The 21,479-nt window shown below is 34.6% G+C and overlaps 3 protein-coding genes across 4 annotated transcripts in view; 2 read left to right on the top strand and 1 right to left on the bottom strand.

Moving 5' to 3' along the window:
- Window positions 1-420: 420 nt before the first annotated feature.
- Window positions 421-9,655, top strand: LOC133206273 (ADP-ribosylation factor-like protein 2-binding protein). 2 transcript variants are annotated; one of them, XM_061342224.1, is made up of 7 exons: window positions 421-471; window positions 5,521-5,575; window positions 6,665-6,726; window positions 6,970-7,076; window positions 7,228-7,313; window positions 7,784-7,880; window positions 8,259-9,655. In XM_061342224.1, exons 1-7 carry the CDS (start codon window positions 441-443, stop codon window positions 8,415-8,417), a joined length of 597 nt encoding a protein of 198 aa, XP_061198208.1. In that variant the 5' UTR covers window positions 421-440; the 3' UTR covers window positions 8,418-9,655. The 2 variants fall into 2 exon arrangements, with proteins under 2 accessions (XP_061198208.1, XP_061198209.1); XM_061342225.1 differs by lacking the exon at window positions 421-471 and adding an exon at window positions 4,743-4,892.
- On the bottom strand, window positions 9,649-16,545 carry LOC133206275 (gamma-glutamylcyclotransferase-like). The gene is made up of 4 exons (XM_061342228.1): window positions 16,512-16,545; window positions 11,918-12,024; window positions 11,593-11,738; window positions 9,649-10,008 (listed from the first exon to the last, which is right to left on the bottom strand). Exons 2-4 carry the CDS (start codon window positions 12,020-12,022, stop codon window positions 9,732-9,734), a joined length of 528 nt encoding a protein of 175 aa, XP_061198212.1. The 5' UTR covers window positions 12,023-12,024; window positions 16,512-16,545; the 3' UTR covers window positions 9,649-9,731.
- LOC133204870 (beta-1-syntrophin-like) overlaps window positions 15,925-21,479 on the top strand; it is a 21,385-nt gene continuing 15,830 nt past the window's right edge. Inside the window, exons 1-4 of the mRNA XM_061340612.1 lie at window positions 15,925-16,401; window positions 16,730-17,112; window positions 17,349-17,491; window positions 19,717-19,913. Coding sequence (XP_061196596.1) covers window positions 15,948-16,401; window positions 16,730-17,112; window positions 17,349-17,491; window positions 19,717-19,913 — 1,177 coding nt within the window. The 5' untranslated portion in view covers window positions 15,925-15,947. The remainder of the gene's footprint in view (window positions 16,402-16,729; window positions 17,113-17,348; window positions 17,492-19,716; window positions 19,914-21,479) is intronic.

The raw sequence follows: 21,479 nt of genomic DNA, 5'->3' as shown, positions 1-21,479 counted from the left end.
GCACACATTTGATAATTAGGTATAGAACAATAGGTGTGAAATATGTCTTGATAGCAATTATAGTCCCTCGATAACAGACCCCGACCGGTCTACATTTGGGAGGGAGGGGTCCTGTTCTCAAGCACCTGTGGTTTACCCCTGTCGATATTTCTTGGCATTTGAACCTCTTTCTATTCTCTGTTGTCTTATCTCCTATTGTATCAGATTGCAAGAAAATATTGAAAGAAATAGTCAAAATCTGTTCCTTCCTCTCCCCCCTCTCTCTCTCTTCTAGGATCAACAATTTCATTATCTTGTTTTGCATTGTTTTTGCTTTCGTCTAAGCCTTATCTAGTAGTCCTGAAATAATTCCAGTGATTTTTTTTTTAATTGTTTTACCCGGAAAATAATTGAAACTTGTCCGAATAGTATAAAAAGTTTTCTTCCGGTTAAATGCCAGCATGGCGTCCAATGCTGGAGAAGAAAAACCGGGTATGTAACATTTTCTATTTAGTGATTCCTTTTTAAACTATTTTCAAATATTCAATAAACATCATCGTATATGAGTATACGTATACATGAGACTTATACATTTGATTGCGCCCATGGGAAAAGGGCCCTTATGGCAGTTTTTACACATTTTAAGGTTTTCATGGATATTAATAGAGCAAGGTTAGAAGTTGCCAAATCTGAATTTTTATGGCCCTACGTCAACTCTAAGTAGGTTTTTTCTTCATTTATATCAATGATACTTTAACAGGTAAACAATGACGTCATGTTACTTTCGCACCAACGTCAAAAGTTTTCAGAGTGAACATGACTTTCACGTTGCATTGTAATGTTACTACAGTAATAAACGTATGTTATTGAGTATTTCCAGAAACATTTTTGAGTCATTGTCTCTTTTAATAATTATATAAATGATAATAAATAGTTGTATTAAGTATTATCCATCATGCAGTGGTGTATAGAATTATGAGTGTTTGTTCGTTTGTTTGTTTTACATTTCACTATGCTGGAATGTCAGGAAAACCCGAGAAGCAAGCGGCTTCTGTTCAATATCAATTTATTCTCTCAAAACCAAAGTATTTATCTCGTGTAATAATCGTTTGAGAAACCTGTAGCATTCATTCGAAAATCATCTCATTTCAAGCATGGCTCTCGATAGGACAAGATGTCATTTTTTTGGGGGGGGGGGGGGGTTGAATCCAGTATAAACGATATCTCTTTCAAAATGTGAAGTTAAAAAATATTTCAAAAAAATTCTCGGGAACAACAATAAAATAGATGCTGCTGGGTAGTGAAAATTTGTTGTTTTTTTTGTTTTTGTTTTCTAAATATAATTAGACAGAAAATTTATGAAATGTAGTGAGTTACTGTATACGCTGTACAACAATTTAAGGACATTGAGTTGATACACTGCATGTTAAGCAATATTCGATAAAAAAAAAATTCAAACAAAAAATCAGAAGGACTTCTGCCCGCATGTGGTAACAAAACTTTTTTTTTTAAATTGAAATGATACACATTTTTTCAGTCACAGCAAGGAAAATTTTTAAATAATTAATTTAAGTAAGCAGGTTGATAAATTATAAACAAATGGATGAATTATAATTCACATGCATTTAAAATGAAAGGAACAGATCCAGGATCACCAGTGGTTGGATTGTGTGTGTGGGGGGGTGGGGGGGGTGGGGTTGGGGGGGGTTAAAAGTTAAATGACAGAAACATGCAATTCTTGCAGTAAACATGAGTTTAATAGCATACGAGGGTTGTCTATTTTTAAAATCTTCCTACATTTTAGGTGTGCAGTGGGGATGCTTTCCCACCACCAACCCCATAACCTCCAAATACGTCATTTGGTTAGGTTTGAAATAATATTGAAATAATTCCTCAATTTATTTTTGCACCTTGAACTTCTCCTTACGTAAATGTATACATGTATGAGCAGGATCATTTTCAAAACAAACAGCGATCATGAGCTCCACATGCCTGGAAATGGAAACTTAACTGCTATCAAATCTAGTTAATCATGAGAAAAATTGCGTCTTAGAATAACGATTTTGTTTGATTTTGTAAAATTAAATGGTTTTAGAAGAACATGTATACACTGGATATTAATAGATATCGGGTATTTTATTGTCATTTCAACAAATTTTACCTGAACTTTGAATGAAATCAATATGTCATTTTTTTAAATTAATATTAAAATAGATTTTTCTAAGAAATAAATCATAAATAATTATATATATGTTGTCGTTATGAATCAATGACATGCAGATTAATTAATAGATTTTTTTCGGCTGGGGGGGGGGGTGTAAAAATTAATTGAAAGTTTTATATATCCAGTCAGTTAAATGCGACTGGTTCATAATATTCCTTGACTGGCTGAGTTTTTAAATGACAAATTTTTACGATGTGGCACACATTTAGGTACATGTAAATATTGTTATGTGATGGTGTGTGTAGAACACCCCCCCCCCATTTCTCGCGGCTTCTTTATCGTATGAAATTCTAATGTTATTGTTTTCAAGTGTTATTTATATGAAGTTTTACAATATAAAAATTCCATTCTGGCCCCATGCCAGAGACTTGGATATGCATGCTTATCCTTGTAGTTAGGTCCCGGTAATATAAAATGACCCTGACCCTCTTCCCCGGTCTCCTGCACTGCCACAAAAATAAAAACTTGCAAACATATTCTTAGTCTTTTGTGTAGTATATTTTTAGCATTTAATTTAATTTGTACAATGCATGTTTAAATACAATTTGATCTTAAAAAGATTTATTTCAATAAATCCAAATAACAAAATCAGCCTGTTTACATAATTCAATGGCAAGTTAAGCAGTATCATACTAAACCGATAACTGAGATTATTATTTCAATAAGAAAACGAGTTTTAGATTGAAAATAGAACTGTAATGACATACAATGCTGAGATTCTATGAATGATAAGCATTACATATATTTGACTTGTAAGTGACTTAAAACTGCAGATAAAACCTTTGAACTTTTTTATGCACAACACGTACGAGTACCAAAACGTTATATTTTCGAGTTACTGAAAATAAATAGACAACAAAAGAAAAAAAAAGAGATAGAGATTTCTTTTCATAATACGGTATTGTTGTTTTTTTGAAAATTCGCCTTTTCATTAAAGTTTCAAATTTCACATTGTATTGATAAACTGGATTTAATGTAACATCTCTCTCTCTCTCTTTTTCTCTCTCCCTCTCTCACACACACATCAGGTATACATACATGTGAACTTTTTTAAAGCTAGAACAATTAGAACAATTTTATTTCATTCGGTAGTTTTTGTTTGTTTTCAAGTACTTATATCGGAAGTGGCAACAACAAAAATAAGACGAAACAATTTTTTTTTAAATTTCATTTTATTTAAATTTATTTAAATTTATGATCATTATTACTGAAAAAAAATTAAAATTCAAGTTATTTTAAAATAATAATTTCACGTTGAAATAGATGCACATGTAACAAATTTAAAAAACAAATGAAAGTCTGTTCAATGTAGCATCTTTTCTTATTCTATTTTTTTTTTCCTCTTTCACTTTGACAGCAGCTAGTTCCATGAGCTTTCAAAAATACTTTTAAAGAAAATATAAATACAATACTTAAAATTAAAACGTTTTTTAACTGATGATAAGTAAGATTTTTAAAAATATTTTTTATACTACGGGAGCAAATTTGTATGAGTATGTTGATTTTGAATGGTGTTAAAAAAAAAAAAAAAGAAAGTCCCTCTCTGGTACCTCTCTAATATCTCGCTTGTCAGAGTTACCTCTCTTGTTTTTATTTATAGTTCTTAAAAATAATATCGTTGCTAGATTTGTGAAAACTTAAAAGAATACTTTTCTTTTCTGTTGGAAGAAGTGTGATCAGTTTCAAGTTTTTGGCAATTAAAGCATTTTACGTGAAAAATTTATGCACGATGTACCAATGCTTCAATGTTGACATGATCGATGTGTTGAGAATGGTGGGGCGGATCTTATACAGGAAAACGATTTCCTCTGCAATATTTTGATAATATACACGTGTCTAACAAATAACTTCAATTTGTCTATATATCAAAATCGCATTCGTTCATCCACATTCAATTATACAGAAAATAATCTTGTCTGAAGCTTCTATACATGTATAGGAAATACACAGCCTAGATCAGAGACGTATATAAAGCTACAATATAACATAGAGTAAAGAAACGGGTCTCGAATAAAATTCTAATATAATATATTCTTAAATATTTTAATTAATATCAGTGGACTAGAAGATCAAGACGTGAATTAAAGATATAAATGAAAATAAATAATTATTTCAATGTTGAGAACAACGACAAAAGTAAGCTAGACGTGTCAAAACGTAAAACACGTGGATAAAAAAAAATCTGCGTCACCGCTCACCGTCTGCAACGTCATATCTTTATGACGTTATTTCTCTGTTTTAGCAAAATTGCCATAAGGCCCTTTTGTCATGGGCGCAATCATTTATCTTTGCTTGCTGTGTATCTTTTAATGCTCAAATTCATTCCATGTGTACACTTGTTTTAAAATGTTAACCAATTAGTTTTTTTCTTTAAATTAGTTTATATATTGTGTTCCTGTGAATATTTAATGCATAATACGCTGTGTGATTGTGATAACCTTATCAGACACCTGCTAAGTTTCCCCCTGATGTTCACAGTGGGAGTTGATTGTAAACACCGTACGCGCGTGAAACACCACGGTGGTTTGAGAAAGTAGTTAGCATGAACTTGTTCGAACACGAGATCGATCAGGCTTTTTAAAAACAGGTCTAGTCGCGAAGGTCAACATTAACTATATCACTTAAGGCTTAGCCATAGGAAGTATAGGATATTTGGAAGTCACTACTGTAAAAATGAGTGTCTGTGTGTGTAAGTACATGTACTTGGAAATTTTTAGAGTTTGTTTTTTTTAAATAATCATTAGGATTAGTATTTTTCATTTGATTATGGTTGTAATGAATACACACATTGTACAATACAGATTCAGCATACAATTGAATCCCCATTTTAATATATAAATAAAAATCATAATATCAGCCTTTACTTTCTTAGGGAGGTATATAAAGTGTCCCTGATTTTGTTGAATTTTGCTAATTAACATTCATAGAAACAAAATTTGTGATCAGAGGGAGTGCCAGCTGACTAGGCATGGGGTTTGAGTCCCCAGTGGGTCTAGGGTGAAGCTCCTGGATTCTATAGCTGAGATTTTGTAGGGAGTGAATGAACACTTTCCAATAGAGATGATTCATCTTGAATTTGAGAATTTGAGGGAGGGTGCCAGGTGTGCCCTCCCCCTTAAATTTACCACTGCACTTTATTTATTTAACAAGTCAAAATTATTCAGTTCTTTTGAAGCTTTGATTTAATTTGTCTGCAACACAAAATCTCCACATATTAGATCAATAGTTTTATCTTGATCTGTGTGAATTAACCATGCAAACATTAAATTAAATAAAACCCACAGCATAACTGTTCTGAGTTGATCTGTTTGTTACAGATGGAATTGAACCTATGGAATTTGCTTTTCCTGATGAAGACTTAGCCATATCCAGGTATTTCTTAGTTAAATATATCTGTCAATGATAAACAGATTGTCCATGTATGCATTTTTATGTTCAGAGATCAAAGATCGAGGGTATATTGTTTTAGTCCTGTCTGACCATCTGTCATTTTGTGTTTCTGTCATAAATTTTAATCTTCCTAATAAATTTTGAACCTCAGAAGTTAGAGACTTTAATGATTTTTATCAAGTCTTTAACTCATCCCTTTTTCTGATGAAAAAATTATAAAATAAATTAAACTTAAATGGATCAGGATCATATTCTGAACATTTAGAAGGACTTCCTATAAATAACGCACACATTGTTCAGAGGGCTCCACATGTGGTTAAGAAGCTATTGGTAAATAATTTGTGTTCTTCTGATCTAAATCAATATTTAATTCCCTGCAATGGATGATCTTCATTACTGTTCAAATGTTGCACATTTTTGTGTTGTCTGTAATACTAGTATTATGGAGAGAGCATTTCACCATGGATTTGTTGCTATAATAATTTATTTATTTATATGACATTTATTTTATCATGCTGTTTTAAAGGAACTTGGTAGTTGTAAGTTCATGTATGTCACTGTTTCGTGCATCGTCGGAAACCTCGGCTGATTACGATTTGTTCCTCTCTCCAGTGATGGAGAGAGGAACAAAGCGTAATCAGCCGTGGGTTTCCGACGATGTGTTTAGTGTTGTTTACAGTTCAAACGTATATCTCATGATGTAAAATGAATTTTATCAGTGTGTTAATGAATAAATGAATTCTTGAGAAGGCACAAAGAATTTGTCTTAGAAATTCTCATGGATATTTCTGCAATATTATTACAATAATGTAGGTTCTTTCATGTTTGATATAAGGTATATGTGGCACTTTCTCTGCTAGATATAACTGTCCATCTACAAGTGCAGTAGGCCTATCCACAGTTACTTGTTACTATTTTATAATTTATTTTGTTAGAACTCCTTCAATTCATTGTATTTCATTATGAATGGCCACTCTCGGAGCATTTTTGTTTATCAAACACATTTCGTTTTTATCCTTTCTTAATACCACAATTATGTACTAAATTATGATAAATATTTTGCTTTTACAGTTCCAGTGACATAGATACAAAGTTTGATGAAGCAGTAGGTCACATTGAAGATATTATAATGGGTATGTTAATTTAGAATTAATTTCTTTGTCAACAGATTATATGTAAACACATTAAAATACAGATAGATTCACTATGTATTTCACATTTATCTTTGAATGTATCTTTATTCCTTTACAATGTATGTGTATTTGTATATAATTTTTATTTAATTTTAAACTTTTGAAATGAAAATTATTGTACAGTGTATTTACTTTTTAATTTACAACAGAGCTTGCATATGTTTTTCATTTTTTTCTTCACAGAAGATGAATTTCAGACTTTACAGAATAATTTTATGGAAAAATATTACCTTGAATTTGAGGACACAGAAGAAAACAAATTCTGTTACACAGATATACACAGAGAATATGTAAGTATGGTACTCCCATACCAAAAAATCATTATAGAGTAAGAAAATTGATACTTTTCATGTTTTGAAAATATATCATTGATAAAACTTCTGTCATGTGGTAGTATGTTGATTCTATAATTGTAATCTTTTTTCTTTCAATTTCAAACAGATAGAGCTTGTAGAAAAGTACCTAGAAGCAGAATTATCAAAAAGAATTGAAAGTTTTTCCATGGGAGAATTCACCAAAACAATCATGTAAGTATTCAATATGTACACTTTTTTAAACAATCTGTGCTTAAAAAAAAAATCATCACCAGCCTGAATCACGAGACTAACAATTTTTTAACCAGCCAACTCTTTTTGTTTGTGCATATTGTACAAATAAATCATTATTATGCTACATGTAGCTACATGAATCTGAGACCCTGTCTAAAGATGTATTTAATATACACTACTTATTTAATATACACTACTTTTGTGACAGATCTGTTTCTACTGTATTTTGTTGTGATCAGACTTTTTTTTACCAGACCGGCAATAATTTAATCAGTCTGGGGTTTAGGGCTGAATTTTTTTCTCTTTTTTTGCACACTGTTACACATAGCCACCATACTGCAATATAGTCTATTAATGTGATGTAAACCTATATACATGTATAAATTGATTCTATAAAATTTGAGAGTTTATTTAGAAGATTATTAAAACGATGATAGATACTTTTACAGGGAACGAAAAAATGAGCTGGAGGGAGAAATCTTTGAAATGCTGCTGACCTTTAGTGACTTTATGGCTTTCAAGGAAATGTTTCTGGATTACAGAGCTGTAAGAATTTTTTAAAGAATGTTTTAGCAGCTTTAAAAAATTATTTTAAAATTATTGCAGGTGATTCTATCTGATGAATTTGTTGCAAAATACCCTAAGATTACATGGTGAATTGATACTTCTGAACATGTATACTCCAAGGTGCATGTTCATTGTTGTAGGAAAATGCAGTGATACTGAATGTTGTTCACAGTACCAACATATACTCATCAGATCTCAATCATATCAAATTTAATAATAGACTTTTGATTATTTTGCTATGAAATATGTTAAATGCTTTGGTGCATTTTTCTGAATGCCTCTCTTATGTATCTTAACTGTAGATATTGTATTATTGATTGATTTTTTTAAAATAATATTTGTATCTTTTATGACCAGGAGAAGGAGGGTCGCAATGTAGATCTGAGTATGGGAATCACAGTTACGTCAATGCATGGAGGTCCAGAGGATGATGATGACCATGATATGAACGATCATGATATGCACTTCGGTGGTGGATTTTCATTAACGGGACATTCTTTTGGACAACAACACTGATACTTAGAATTTAGTAGTTTTCTTTTCAAATTTACAGTTACATTGCCAACATGCATTGTATTTTTTTTTTTCAAAACACAATTTTTTAATCTCTACCTCCGTCCAATATTTTGTAAACTTTTGTTTATTTTATATTTAAAATGGAGCTGCATTCTTTGGATCACTGATTTTAAAGGTTTATTGTATGTCATTGTCTTAAAAGATATCCTCCTTGTTCCTTGGATCCATTTTCTGTTTTTGACAGGATTTTTAAAGTGTACATTCCAGATAAGTTGGCGAGAAAAATTACATCAATATCTTCTATGTTTACTTTGCACTCAGAATGGACCTTTTCCCTGAAATTTATAGTTTTAATGTGTTCAAATAAAAAAAAATTAGCATGAAAATAATTGCACATAAAGGTCCATTCAATTTAATGGAGTATCAACTTAAAGATAATGAACTTTATTTCTTCTTTTCTCTACCTGAGGAACATGTTTATACAACTGTATCCGTCCATATACATGTGTTAACATTTGCAGAATAGTAGAGCTAAAAATGGGGGCATAAACATCTTTTTAAAAATACAATTTTGTAGACTGTTTTACATTCCTATTCAATACTTTCTTTGATTTTCAAGATGTATGTGAAGTACCAGGTCCATATAAAAATTGTGCTGTGAAAATGGACTGCACTGTATATGTGCTTTGTTTTTGAGCCACCCTGTGGCAGTTGATGCGCAAGATTGGTGTTATTGTTAAGAACATGGATGTTCTTGTTATAAAGATAGTAGCTTACAAGTGTATTTGTATATTTGAGTCTATAAAGCTCTGTTGTATGTAAATACTCTTTTGTCATGAGCTGTATAAAGTTTGTGAAATCTCCATGTTTCAATCTCCATGTTTCATTGTATTGTTACGTATGCTGTAATTTCCTACTGCACTACTATTTTGTTATCCATGTACATCACACAGTAGCTAACAGCCAGCTTTGTTGTCTCCTCTGTTTATTCTAATCAGTTTGTATAACTGCTTGTGAAGTAAGATTGCTTAGTGAAAGTAAGACATTGTAGAGCATGTATAGTATCACTGGAGTATACTATGTGGGAGAGAAATGTTTTAACTGTACATTAGAAGGATGTGTGTAATGAATTGTGGGAGTGATGCTTTGTTTTGTGTGAACACTGTTTATTTCTATGGAAAAAATATATATTATTTATTATTGAAACTGTCTTGATATTAAAAAATCAAATCACATAATACAGAAGTTTTTACAGATTCTTACAGGACAATTTGTAGCCTTGCACTTTTTAATGGGCAAAGTTTGTGACAATAATTAAGATTGTTTTAGAGAATCCAGAACTTGATTGTACACTGGAATGTTGCCAGAATACCCATTGTCATCCAAATTCTGTAGGAATTCTATATAAGCCTGGGGTATGTTGTTTTGCTGAGCTCCTCGAACTAGAACATCTTTGTAGTGTGGAGATGGACGGTTGTCGTAGCGATCTGTGATATAGGCTTTCTGCATAACGTAGGTTCGACAGTTACTATATGTTTTGTTGTCAGGAGTAATGACTTCCACATTTATGGCATCATATATTCCTTCTTGTCTGAAATATAATAAGATATAGTTCATAACAATGGTAGGAAAATGTGTTCATCATGCATAAAGATGCCTACACCTACAACACCCTAGCCAGCACTGTTTTACCTTGATAAGATGGCATTGAATCATGGAATAATAAATTTAACATACAAGGCATTAAAAACATCCATAATTGGTGGTGATGCAGATCTATTCCTTGACAAGATTTGTAACAGATGATGGTTGCAGCATTTTGGAGTTCTGTAAGCTTGACCTTTGACGTTTAGATCATGTTATACATCTTTAGATCATGAACAGCATCATATTCAAGTTTGAATCCATTGCTTTCAAAGATCCCAGAGTCAGTCAAAAAATATTATTAACATACAGTACTTAGATTTTAATTGATCTCAAACATGGGTTCCGAAATTAAAACCCGAAACTAGGGATGGCAATTTGTAATCGGTTAACCGATTACTCGTTCGGAACGATGGTAACCGGTTAGAAAATCTGTAATCGGTTAGTCGGAAAAATATAATATATGTGTATATCTGAACACAATTTCATCAAAAAAAAAATCAATTAAAAAATGTTAGCATTTTCACCTATCTATTTAAGCTGATTCAGAGATAATTAAGGCTCTCCAGATGGACACCATGGGGGTAATTAGCAAGTTTTCGAGATGTTAATTCCTGTGTAAACACCATGTCGTTGTCTTTAATGATTTAAATTGAATGATCGCTGAGTACTGCGAACTGATTATAATGTGTACCGTACCTCTTCTATCCTTTGCAGTTACATATCAAATTAGATTATTAAACAAACATTGTAAATTAAGCGATAGTTCAGACTTAGTTTTGATAATGGTGACAATGCAGAATGAATTTGCACGACATCTCTTCTGATTTTTTTTTTAATGTAACTGATACTTCAGGCATATTCCATGGGATTCTTTCTTTCTTTCTTGTTTGGCTTATTAAAATAATGAAATAATGTATATATCTGATAAATTATAAACATACCGGTAATATTTATTTACTATATGTAACATATTTTAATAGAGCTTACAATGAAGAAGTATGTCGATAATTTTTGATACGATTAACCGATTAATCGGTCGGAACGTCTTGCGGTTAACCGATTGGCAATTCTGTATTCGATTGCCATCCCTACCCGAAACCTTTTCAAAATAAAAAACCTTTGCACCCTCTAAAAGTATACTGCTGACAATCGCCATGTAATTCGATGGCATGGGGTGTAATGGTTAACAACATTTTTATAAAGATTTGTAAAATTATTTAAACATCTCATTTCCCTGTGTTCAGTGCGTCTGAGAATTAAGATCAGAGCAAATTTAATCATTAAGTGGTATAAGCAACAGTAATTTAAAGTCTAAGCACTCAAATGAAAATTTATAGAAGTATAAATTGGATTATTTTTTTTTTAATATTTCATTGCTCAGTGATCTCCACATTTGAAATATGACTTTGAATCAAGGCCAGAAAAAAATGGGATACAAGTTACAGAGGACATAAATATGCAACAAACAGGTCGTTTTATAGATTCTGCAAATCGGATCACTTATTCAAGATTTACAATATGTACGCACCGGTCAAGACTGGCTTTATCCTTTGCGTCTAGCCTCCATATGACCCCCCAAACTGTCCCCTCGGGATGCGGTTCAATTGTCGCAGCAGCTCCGCGCCAGCGAGATATTTTTGGGTCAGATGGGGATTTAAAATCCAATCTGAAATTCTTTAAATTTTAAAATTATTGAGAAATTAGTGGAAAACTCACTATATTACATGTAGAACCTATAATTTGAAGTAGAGATGTTTAATATTTTTGATATTGCAAAATGGAAAAAAAAAAATGAAAATTTTGTTAACGTTAAATAAAGTTTGCTGAGTTCAACTATAAATCATAAAAATTACCTTCAAATGCCCTACACCCTTGAATACAGCAGATGGATTCTGTAGAGTCAACCGCTGTCGTAATAAATTACTTCCATACGCGAAATATAGAAATGTTTCTGTCATTTCTGTAAATTAAATGGAAAACAGGTTAAAAGTGTGATTTTAGATCATCTATTAGAAGATATTTTGGATGACAAAATGCAGTTCAGTTTTTCAGGTGATTGAGTCTTTATCTATATGAATATGTTTGATACCTTATATATTATATATAATCATATAAGATATCAATTCATTTAAAAACCCAAGCTCCCGTGATTAAAATTAACAATATACCTTCGCCATACATGCATGGGACTAACACGCGTACAAAAAATTTCACTTGAGCCGAGTCTGCAATTGAATATTCTGGACCTCGACATTTTATCTTACTACGTATGTGTCTTTATTAATCCATCATTGTAAAATTTCCTTCTCTATTTTATATGATACTGAATTGCTGATTTACACTGGATACCAGGAACATGCTCTGAGAACTATCAATTCTTAAACCGGGGCAGGCTACTGACAGATAAGTTAATGTTACAGAATTTCAACAATCGTTTAAAATCAGATTTCGTAAATTCTATACTTGTTTTAATGACCTTGTTAGCAAATACAAGCTACCAATGTGTTGTATTTTGACTGACATACTAGTATTTCATACCAATTGTTAGACCCATAAAACTGATTACAATGGTCAAAGCCCTCTATGACAATTTTCAGTGTTCTGTGATTGATGACAATGAGACCACAGACCCTTTTCCTGTGATGACTGGTGTCAAACAAGGATGCTGCATGTCAGGTTTCTTGTTCCTCCTAGTGATAGACTGGGTGATGAAACAGACTGCCAGAGAAAAGAGAACAGGAATTAGATGGGACTTAACCACTATGCTTGAAGACCTTGACTTTGCGGACGACAATGCCCTACTGTCATCAGCAATGAACCATATTCAGTCCAAGACAACAAAACTGGAAGAAAACTCGGCAAAAGTTGGGTTGAAGCTGAATGCCAACAAGTGCAAAGTGATGAAGATAAACAGCAAGAGTGAAACCAGCCTGACAGTCGGAAACAGTGAAGCCGACGAGGTGGACAGCTTCACTTACCTCGGCGCCAATGTCACCAAGGATGGAGGAGGCACTGTTGGCATCAGGAAAAGGATAGCACTGGCCGGCGCATCCTTCAGGAGGCTAGCCAACATCTGGAATGCTACAGACATCACTAGAAAGATAAAAGTCTCCCTCTTTAAGAGCCTGGTCCTCTCTGTATTGCTATACGGATGTGAGGCTTGGGAGCTTACCAAGACAGAGGAAAAGAAGATTGACATCTTTCAGACCAAGTGCCTCAGAAGGATTCTTAAGGTCAGATGGCAGCAGCATATTTCAAACAAGACAGTTCTGGAGATGGCATCAGCAGAAAGCATCAGTGGCGAGGTGAGGAGGAGGAGATGGAATTGGATCGGCCATGTGCTGAGGAAGGACCCAACAGATGACTGTGTTGTGGCCCTTTGGTGGACGCCTGAGGGGAGAAGGAAGCGAGGCTGCCCCAAGACAACATGGCGGTGGAAATGGAGCGAAATAATGCAGGCTGGAACTCTTGGAACACGGCACGCCGTGCAGCCTTAGACCGGCCCCAGTAGAAAAGAGATGTTAAGGCCTTATGTGCCTCCTGGCACGGAGAGAATTAAGGTTAAGGTAAGGTTAGGCCTTTGTTTGACTACGGAATATTCCGTCTACCTGATCAATACATATGGCTCCCGGGGTCGACAGGGGATGATTACTCCTCCTAGACACCGGATCCCACCTCTGGAATTTCTGGGGGTCTTTGTTTTATGCTCTGTTCACAGGTTTGTATTGTTTTTGTTTTTTTTCAATCGGTCACTCTTCCTTATTTCCACTGTTTTCTATGAGGAGGAATGATGTCCTAAGAGTGTGCAACTGTCTGCTTACAAATACATATCCTAGAGCACTGTTCCTTGATTTCTAATATTGCACGTGCATAAAGTCTGCGCAGTCAACATTTTTTGAATATCAAGCAGTGTTTGCTGGAGGGCGTGCTTTCATCATTCAGAGGGTAATCGTGTATTAAACACTTGTTTCTCGACGAATCAGATTCAAATAATTCATGGTTGTAGGATCCGGAAGGGGGGGGGGCGCACCCCAATAATTTTTCCGATATATAGTTTACTGTAGAAAACAAAGCTTTTTTCATGGATGTGCCCTCTAAACTATTACGCCTAATGACCCCCTTTTTGGCTTGGTATAGTGCCCACCCAAACTGAAAATGTTTGGTTGTGCCCGTGCCCCCTACCCAAATGAATTTGCTTCCTGCGGGCCTGTAATTTACATGATATTACAGGCGCGGATCCAGGAATTTTTCCCGGGGGGGGGGGTCTACACCAGTCAAAAAAAAATCCAAACCAGAAATTTCTGGACAAGCAAAAGAAAGAAATTTTAAAATGATTAAAAAAAAAAGATAACTCCTTTCCCAAAATGTGAAAACCCTGTGGGGGGGGGGGGAGGGGGTAGACGCTCCACTTCACTTCTTAAGCTTCATATGTATGACTTTTCCTACCAACCTAAAAGGGGTCCGCGTTTTCTAGGGGGGGGGGGGTTCCAAGGTCACTTTTAATTGCTTTAGTATTTACATTTGATAACTCAAATTCCGGGGGTCGGGGTCCGGACCCCCCCCCCCCACCACCACCACCACTACCACCCCCTCTAGATCCGCGCATGCTTTATATCAATATACTAGCTTGTACATGCTAAATTAACAAATAACATAATTAACCAGATGTGTTTGTGAAACACTGATACCCCCGTATGGCAACATAACGAAGGTTACACTTTCTCAAAAGCAAATCAAATAAAATGGTACCCAAAGTAAGGTCTTGTATAGAGAAACACACCTGTGAAATATGAAAGCCCTAGCAGCAACCATTGAAAAGATATAGAAAAGGTGAAAGTTTTTCAAAAGTAGGTCAAACTCCTAGGTCAAGGTCAATGGGTCAAAGTCGTTGGTATCCAAAGGAAGGTCTTGTCACAAAGATTACACATGTGAAGTATGAAATCCCTAATATCCTGTTCAAAAGTTATGGCGAAGGTTAAAGTTGGGTCAAACTCAGAGGTCAAGGTCAAAGGGTCAAATATATTGGTATCCAAAGAAAGGTCTTGCCACAAGGAATATACATGTGAAATATGAAAACCATAGTTCCAACCAATCAAAAGTTATGGGCAAGATTAAAGTTTTTGCGGACAAACAGACAGACACACAGAAAGACAGCTAGACAGACGGACAGACAGGGCAAAAACTATATGTCCCCGAATCTTCGATTACGGGGACATAAAAAGCTTCTTTGGTGGAAGGGAAATCATTCAATTTACTTATCACTTCTTCCTCACCGCGGGTTAAAAAAAATATACGTAGACCTATTGACTGGGTTCGACGGCAACATGCGTTTTGTCGGACCCACACCCAAATTGTTTGCCTGGGGCCGTTAGGCCAAAGGCAAACAGTGTAGTTCGAGGGGGTCGACAAAACACATTTTGCCGGAGAACATAGTCAAAAAATGTTTTGTTGGTTATACCTTTTACTTCTCATTTCGACGTATCTTGCGCTGGCTTCCATGTTTGCGATAATTGATAACAGTGCGTCGTAAAAAGTCTAATATCTTATCGACAGGGCCAATATCTCACTCAGCGGTCCAACATCGATTTTTATTTTGACCCCTCAGAAAAACATTGGAAACGTTAGACTCTTTTTAGTATAGATTTATATTATATGAATAACAATGTTTTGTATAACATGTATATGTTGATCAATGAGGCTTTTCTTGTCCTCAAGTATGTTAACAAATCATGCTTTATATTATCTACTTTATGCCTTAGCGGGATCAGAGAACCATGATAGGTAATAAAATTTATTCTAGTCTATTAGATAACCCCAATTTTGCACATTTCCCGCGTATATGTCTTCAAGCTCATGTGATACTGATATTAGTCACGTGATACGATGGTTGTCAAAATGGCGGCCATTTCGCCGAGGTCGGGATCTTTCGAGGTATACATTCGGCAGCAGTGGTGTAAAGTATTTGTAACCTTAAATGAAGACAGTATAACGTTGGCACTTGATGAGAATTTGAATAAGTCACTTCCCCTCAACATCAGTGCGGATAGCACGACCTCTAGACATGACCAATTACCTGAATCCATTGCTGGACAAAAGCGACTTGTGAGAGTAATCAAAGAGGAGCAAAATGGACTGGGAATTAGCATCAAAGGAGGCAAAGAAAACAAAATGCCAATACTCATTAGTAAAATATTTAAAGGGATGGCAGCAGATAAAACAGAAAAATTGTATGTTGGCGACGCCATCTTATCAGTTAATGGAGAAGATCTGAGAGAGGCAACCCATGACGAAGCTGTTAGAGCCCTTAAAAAGGCCAAGAAAATCGTGGAGCTCGAGGGTATAGATATTACACATAAAAATGAAGCAATTAGAAATCAATTTATAGGACAGGTTTCAGAATGACTTATTTTGGTCATAAATGATCACTGTGAGAATTTATTTGCTTACCTGTGACTGTGGGTATGGGATTCCGTGTGTAGGGGTGGATCTATAATTATAAGGGGGTGAAGTGTGAAGAAATGGAACATGATACAGATAAGTATTTATAATGTTGAAAGTAACAGTTCATGCAGAATCCTCAGGGTTTGTAGCTGTACCATATAATTTAACATTCTTGAAATTGAATTATCCCCCTTTAATAATCACTCTGATGAATTTTTTTTCAGTAAAATACATCACAGATTTCAGTCCCTGCTTTCGCAAGATTTCAGCATTAAATGAATTAGGATGGGGAAGTCAGGAGGCCCAGAGGGATGCAGCCAGAGCTAATTGGACAGAAACCAAAACAATACCACTGAAACTTTGCTATCTCTGTCGAAATCTCAGCATGTCTGACCCAGAAAAACGCACCATTGAATTACACTCACCGGATGGAAAATCCACCTGCATTATAAGATTTCCAGATGCAGCCATTGCCAGTGACTGGTTTAATGCCATTCATTCAAATGTCACATTATTATTAAGTCAGTGTATTGTGGAAGCAAATCAAGTTATGTCCTCAGCTCCAAACTCCAGAGAAATTAAACATATTGGGTGGCTCTCGGAACAGGTTTGTCCAGAGATGCAGTATTACTTATGTATTCTTGTTTAGGCCTCACATCAAAATGTGGAAGCCTTAAAGTAATCACTGTGATTATAACTCTAATAATAACTCTATTTCATAAATTAACATTTTTATGTGTCTCTGATTTAAAAATAAAACAGGAAGAATTATGCTTGATTATAATAATCAGTAACAATTTATATTAGATTGACATAAAAATTATTATGTTTCTACTTTGGCAGCTTATGAATGAACAGGGCAGTTTGACTTGGAAGCCAGTATTTATAGCTTTAACAGACAATGACATGCTCCTGTATGACACAGCTCCCTGGAGTAAGGAAGAATGGGCTACTCCATTCCAAAGCCACCCTCTGCTTGCCACGAGGTAAGTGGACATTTTTTAAACAATCAAATGAAATAATTAAATAAAATGTTTCATAAATTCTTTTGTACAAAGAATTTAAATGTATACTTGATATGATTACTAAATGATTTCCTATTTGATAATGAAAAACAAAAAATAATTTTGATACGTTTAACTGTGCCACTGTAGGGGTGAGCACAGTTGTATACCATGAGAAACCTTTTCTTGTAGAGTAGATGCAATTATTTTTGTTTTGTTTAAGCTCTCTTCAAAGAACTAAATTTTGATACATGATAAATGCGGGACTGTTTATTTGCCATTATCACATGGAATCCTGGTAGTGAAGGAATTCTGGGAAGGCTTCACAGAAAAATTTGCCGGACAAATATACACTTACACGTTAGTCTAGCCTATTGAGCTCGCTTCGCCAGCGGCTCTTCATGCTGCTTGCTGTGCTGGCTATTAATCTTTATGAAAATTAAATGAATTGGTTTATATTCCACATGTGTAACTCTTAATATCACTGGATACAATTCACTGTATTATACTACACCACCCCCATCCCCCATCCCCCTTCTCAATTTAAATTGGCTTTTTTAGTTCATCTAAAAAGCTTAAATTCCCCCATCAAAATACTTGTCATCTTATCTTCTCCAGAACCAATGAGCAAATTTCAACCAAACATGATCAGAATAGATGAAATATACATGTAAGTACCCAAAAGCTTTTATTCACAAAATGTAGATTTAATTAATGTTAATTCAAAATCCTTGGCTCTTGGGTTTGACTACAAAGGGGTTTTACCAGAACATAGGAATTTGTTGGAGAATACTTTAATAAACTGTGCACATTGTAAATATGGGAGTGTCCCCATAAATTAATTGATATGGAAAAATTTCTATTCCAAGTCTGTAGGATTCAAATTAAACAAGCTAATTAAGAGAATTTGTGTGCCCTACTGAAGAGGAAAAAGGATGGAAGGACTGAAAAAAAATTACAGTCGAAGAAAGAAAAAAGGTCAACCTTGATCTTTCAGCTTTCAGAAGTCAATAAGGGTCCTTTTTAAGTTAAAGTAAATCATGTCCTTAAGATTCATTGCAAAAGCTTGCTGAGAATTAAAGTTATCACCTGAAAACTAAGTACATGTATGTAATACTCGTATAAATATAAAACATACTTTATAAATTTCTGACCTTGTTCTTTGACCTTTTGACCTCAAAACAATAGAAGTCTTTTTTAAGTCGTATTGACCAAAGGTATAAAATTTCATTGCAAAACCCCAAAGAGAACTAGAGTTATCACCAGGAAACCATTATATGCAAGATCTGAATTTTTTAACTAGACCTTTTGACCTAAAAATCAGAAGGGATCTTCTTCAATTCATTGGGGATTATGATATAAAATTTCATAGAAAAATCTAAAGGAAAATTAAATTTGTCATATGGAAACCATTTTTTTGTACTGCATTATCATGATATTATCATAAAGAGTTGTAATATGAAGTTTCATTGCAAAAGCTCATAGGCTTTTTAAGATTTTGCCCAGAATCGAAAGTGTTACACATGAACACAATTTATGAATTATGACCTTGACCTTTTGACCTCAAAAATCAATAGGGGTCTTTCTTAAGCCATAGAGAATTATGATATGAAATTTCATTGCAAAAACTCAAATGCTTTTTGAGATATTGTCAAGTGCTATACACAGAAGAAATGACAGAAAGACTGAAATTTATATCCCCCATTTTCAGTGAAAGAGGGAAACAATAGATAATATGTAGAATTTTTTTCAAATTAATACATGTTGCAATCATCAGTATTTATGGTCATTTATTTAGCTTGGGACCATGAAAAGGGGTCTCATAATATATATTTGTACCTGTATTCATTTGTCAGGGAAGGAGCCACATGACTCAGGTGAGCATTGTGGCTCATGGGTCTTTGGTTAACTTTTTATTTACAGTGTTCCTTATGAAGATGATATGTTAGATGCAACTACTGATAATGTATTGATTTATTGTATCCATAGAAGAAGGCGAAGTACAGTGTATCAGATAAAAATAAATAATTCAAAACAAGCAAACTAGTATACACTGACAATACCACACAATCCTGGTGTGCTGAAATGGTTTTAATTACTCAGAATTTTCTGCTATAGTGATGATGCTCTTATATGTAATGATCATATATTAACCTGAATAATAAATTTCACTGATTTACAGATTTTGCTTTCTTTTTCTGTTACAGATTGGTACATTCTGGTCGACTCAGTAATCCAAATGCAGGGACGGATGTTCTGACCTTTGGTACAAGGTGTGGCACTCGTAATGGTGTAGAGACGCACATATTTAGGGTGGAGACTCAGAGAGATCTAGCATACTGGTCACGAGCCTTAGTCCAGGGATCTCATGGGGTAGCAGCCATTATAAAAGAAGTCACTTGTCGTGAGTTTGATAAAATTATGATAATAAAAAATGTGTGATTAAATATTGAGAACAACAATAGAATTTCATCTAATAAGGGCATTGCTCTGTAGATATCATAAATTGATCAGTCTGTGTGCCCATCTGTCCATTCTGATATCATTTATCTGGAACATATTTTCTCTCCCCTTGGCCTAATCTGGCTCAAACTTCACCCATAGAGTGCCCTTAGGTAGATGATATGCAGTGACCTTGAACCAATTTTCTAAATCAAAGGTCAGGATCAAATCAGATGACATTGAAGTTCAATGATTGAACCAAGTTTCTAGGTCAGGAATCAAGGTCAAAGCAGATCTCTGTGAACTCCTTGTCTTGAGCATATTTTCTATCCCCATGGCTCAGTCTGGTTCATACTTCACCCATCAAGTTCTTGTAGGTAGAGGGTGTACAGTGACCTTGAACCATTTTTATTTATCAAAGGTCAAGATCATAGCAGATCCCTCAAAGAAATCCTTCACATGAGCATATTTTCTCTCCCTTAGTCCTAATTTGGTTATTACTTTGCCATAAAGTGCATGGGGTAGACAATGTGCAAGGTCCTTGAACTAATAACTCAAAGGTAATAAGATCAAAACAGCTCTGCAAAAGTCCTTGTCTGGAGCATATTCTATCTGGCTTATACTTTACCCATAGAATACCCAAGGCTCAAGGCTATGCAGCTATCTTTCAAGTTTCAAGGTTAGAGATCAGGGTCATATCAGATCTTTTTAAAAACTTGTCAAGAACACATTTTCTCTTCCCCTTGGCCCTATCTGCCTCATACTTCTCCCAAAGAGACCTATGAGTAAAGGTCTTAATTAAAGGTCAAGGTTAAACTCAAGTACAGTCCTTTACAAGTCCTTTTCATCCTAATATCCTTTACAAAAATCAAGACCCTTTGAGATGGTCATCGCAACAATGTCTAGTTTAAAACCTGAATTCTGTTAAAATATCCGATGAATAATTTAATGGTGGCTTTTCTTTGTGATGCCATTACTTGTGATAAGGTAAATATACATATAGTCTGATATAAAGTTTTTAGCTCACCTGAGCTGAAAGCTCAAGTGAGCTTTTCTGATCACATTTTGTCCGGCGTCCGTCTGTCCGTCTGTCTGTCCGTCCGTCTGTCCGTCTGTCTGTCTGTAAACTTTTCACATTTTCAACTTCTTCTCAAGAACCACTAGGCCAAATTCAACCAAACTTGCCACAAAGCATCCTTGGGTAAAGGGGATTCAAGTTTGTTCAAATGAAGGGCCACGCCCTCTTTCAAGGGGAGATAATTAGGAATTAGTGAAAAAATAATGGCATCATTTAAAAATCTTCTTCTCAAGAACCACTGGGCCAGGAAAGATGAAACTCATGTGGAAACATCCTCAGGTAGTGTAGATTCAAGTTTGTTCAAATCATGACCCCCGGGGGTAGGGTGGGGCCACAATGGGGGATCCAAGTTTTACATAGAAATATATAGGAAAATATCTTTAAAAATCTTCTTCTTAAGAACAGTAAAGCCATGATTGGTCATATTTATATGGAAGCATCCTCAGGTAG

The sequence above is a fragment of the Saccostrea echinata genome, unplaced genomic scaffold (assembly GCF_033153115.1).
Source record: "Saccostrea echinata isolate AGI-Se365-2 ecotype Australia unplaced genomic scaffold, CSIRO_AGI_Sech_v1 ptg000054l, whole genome shotgun sequence".
NCBI classification, from domain to species: Eukaryota; Metazoa; Mollusca; class Bivalvia; order Ostreida; family Ostreidae; genus Saccostrea; species Saccostrea echinata.
This window is presented reverse-complemented; position numbering and strand designations above follow the sequence as displayed.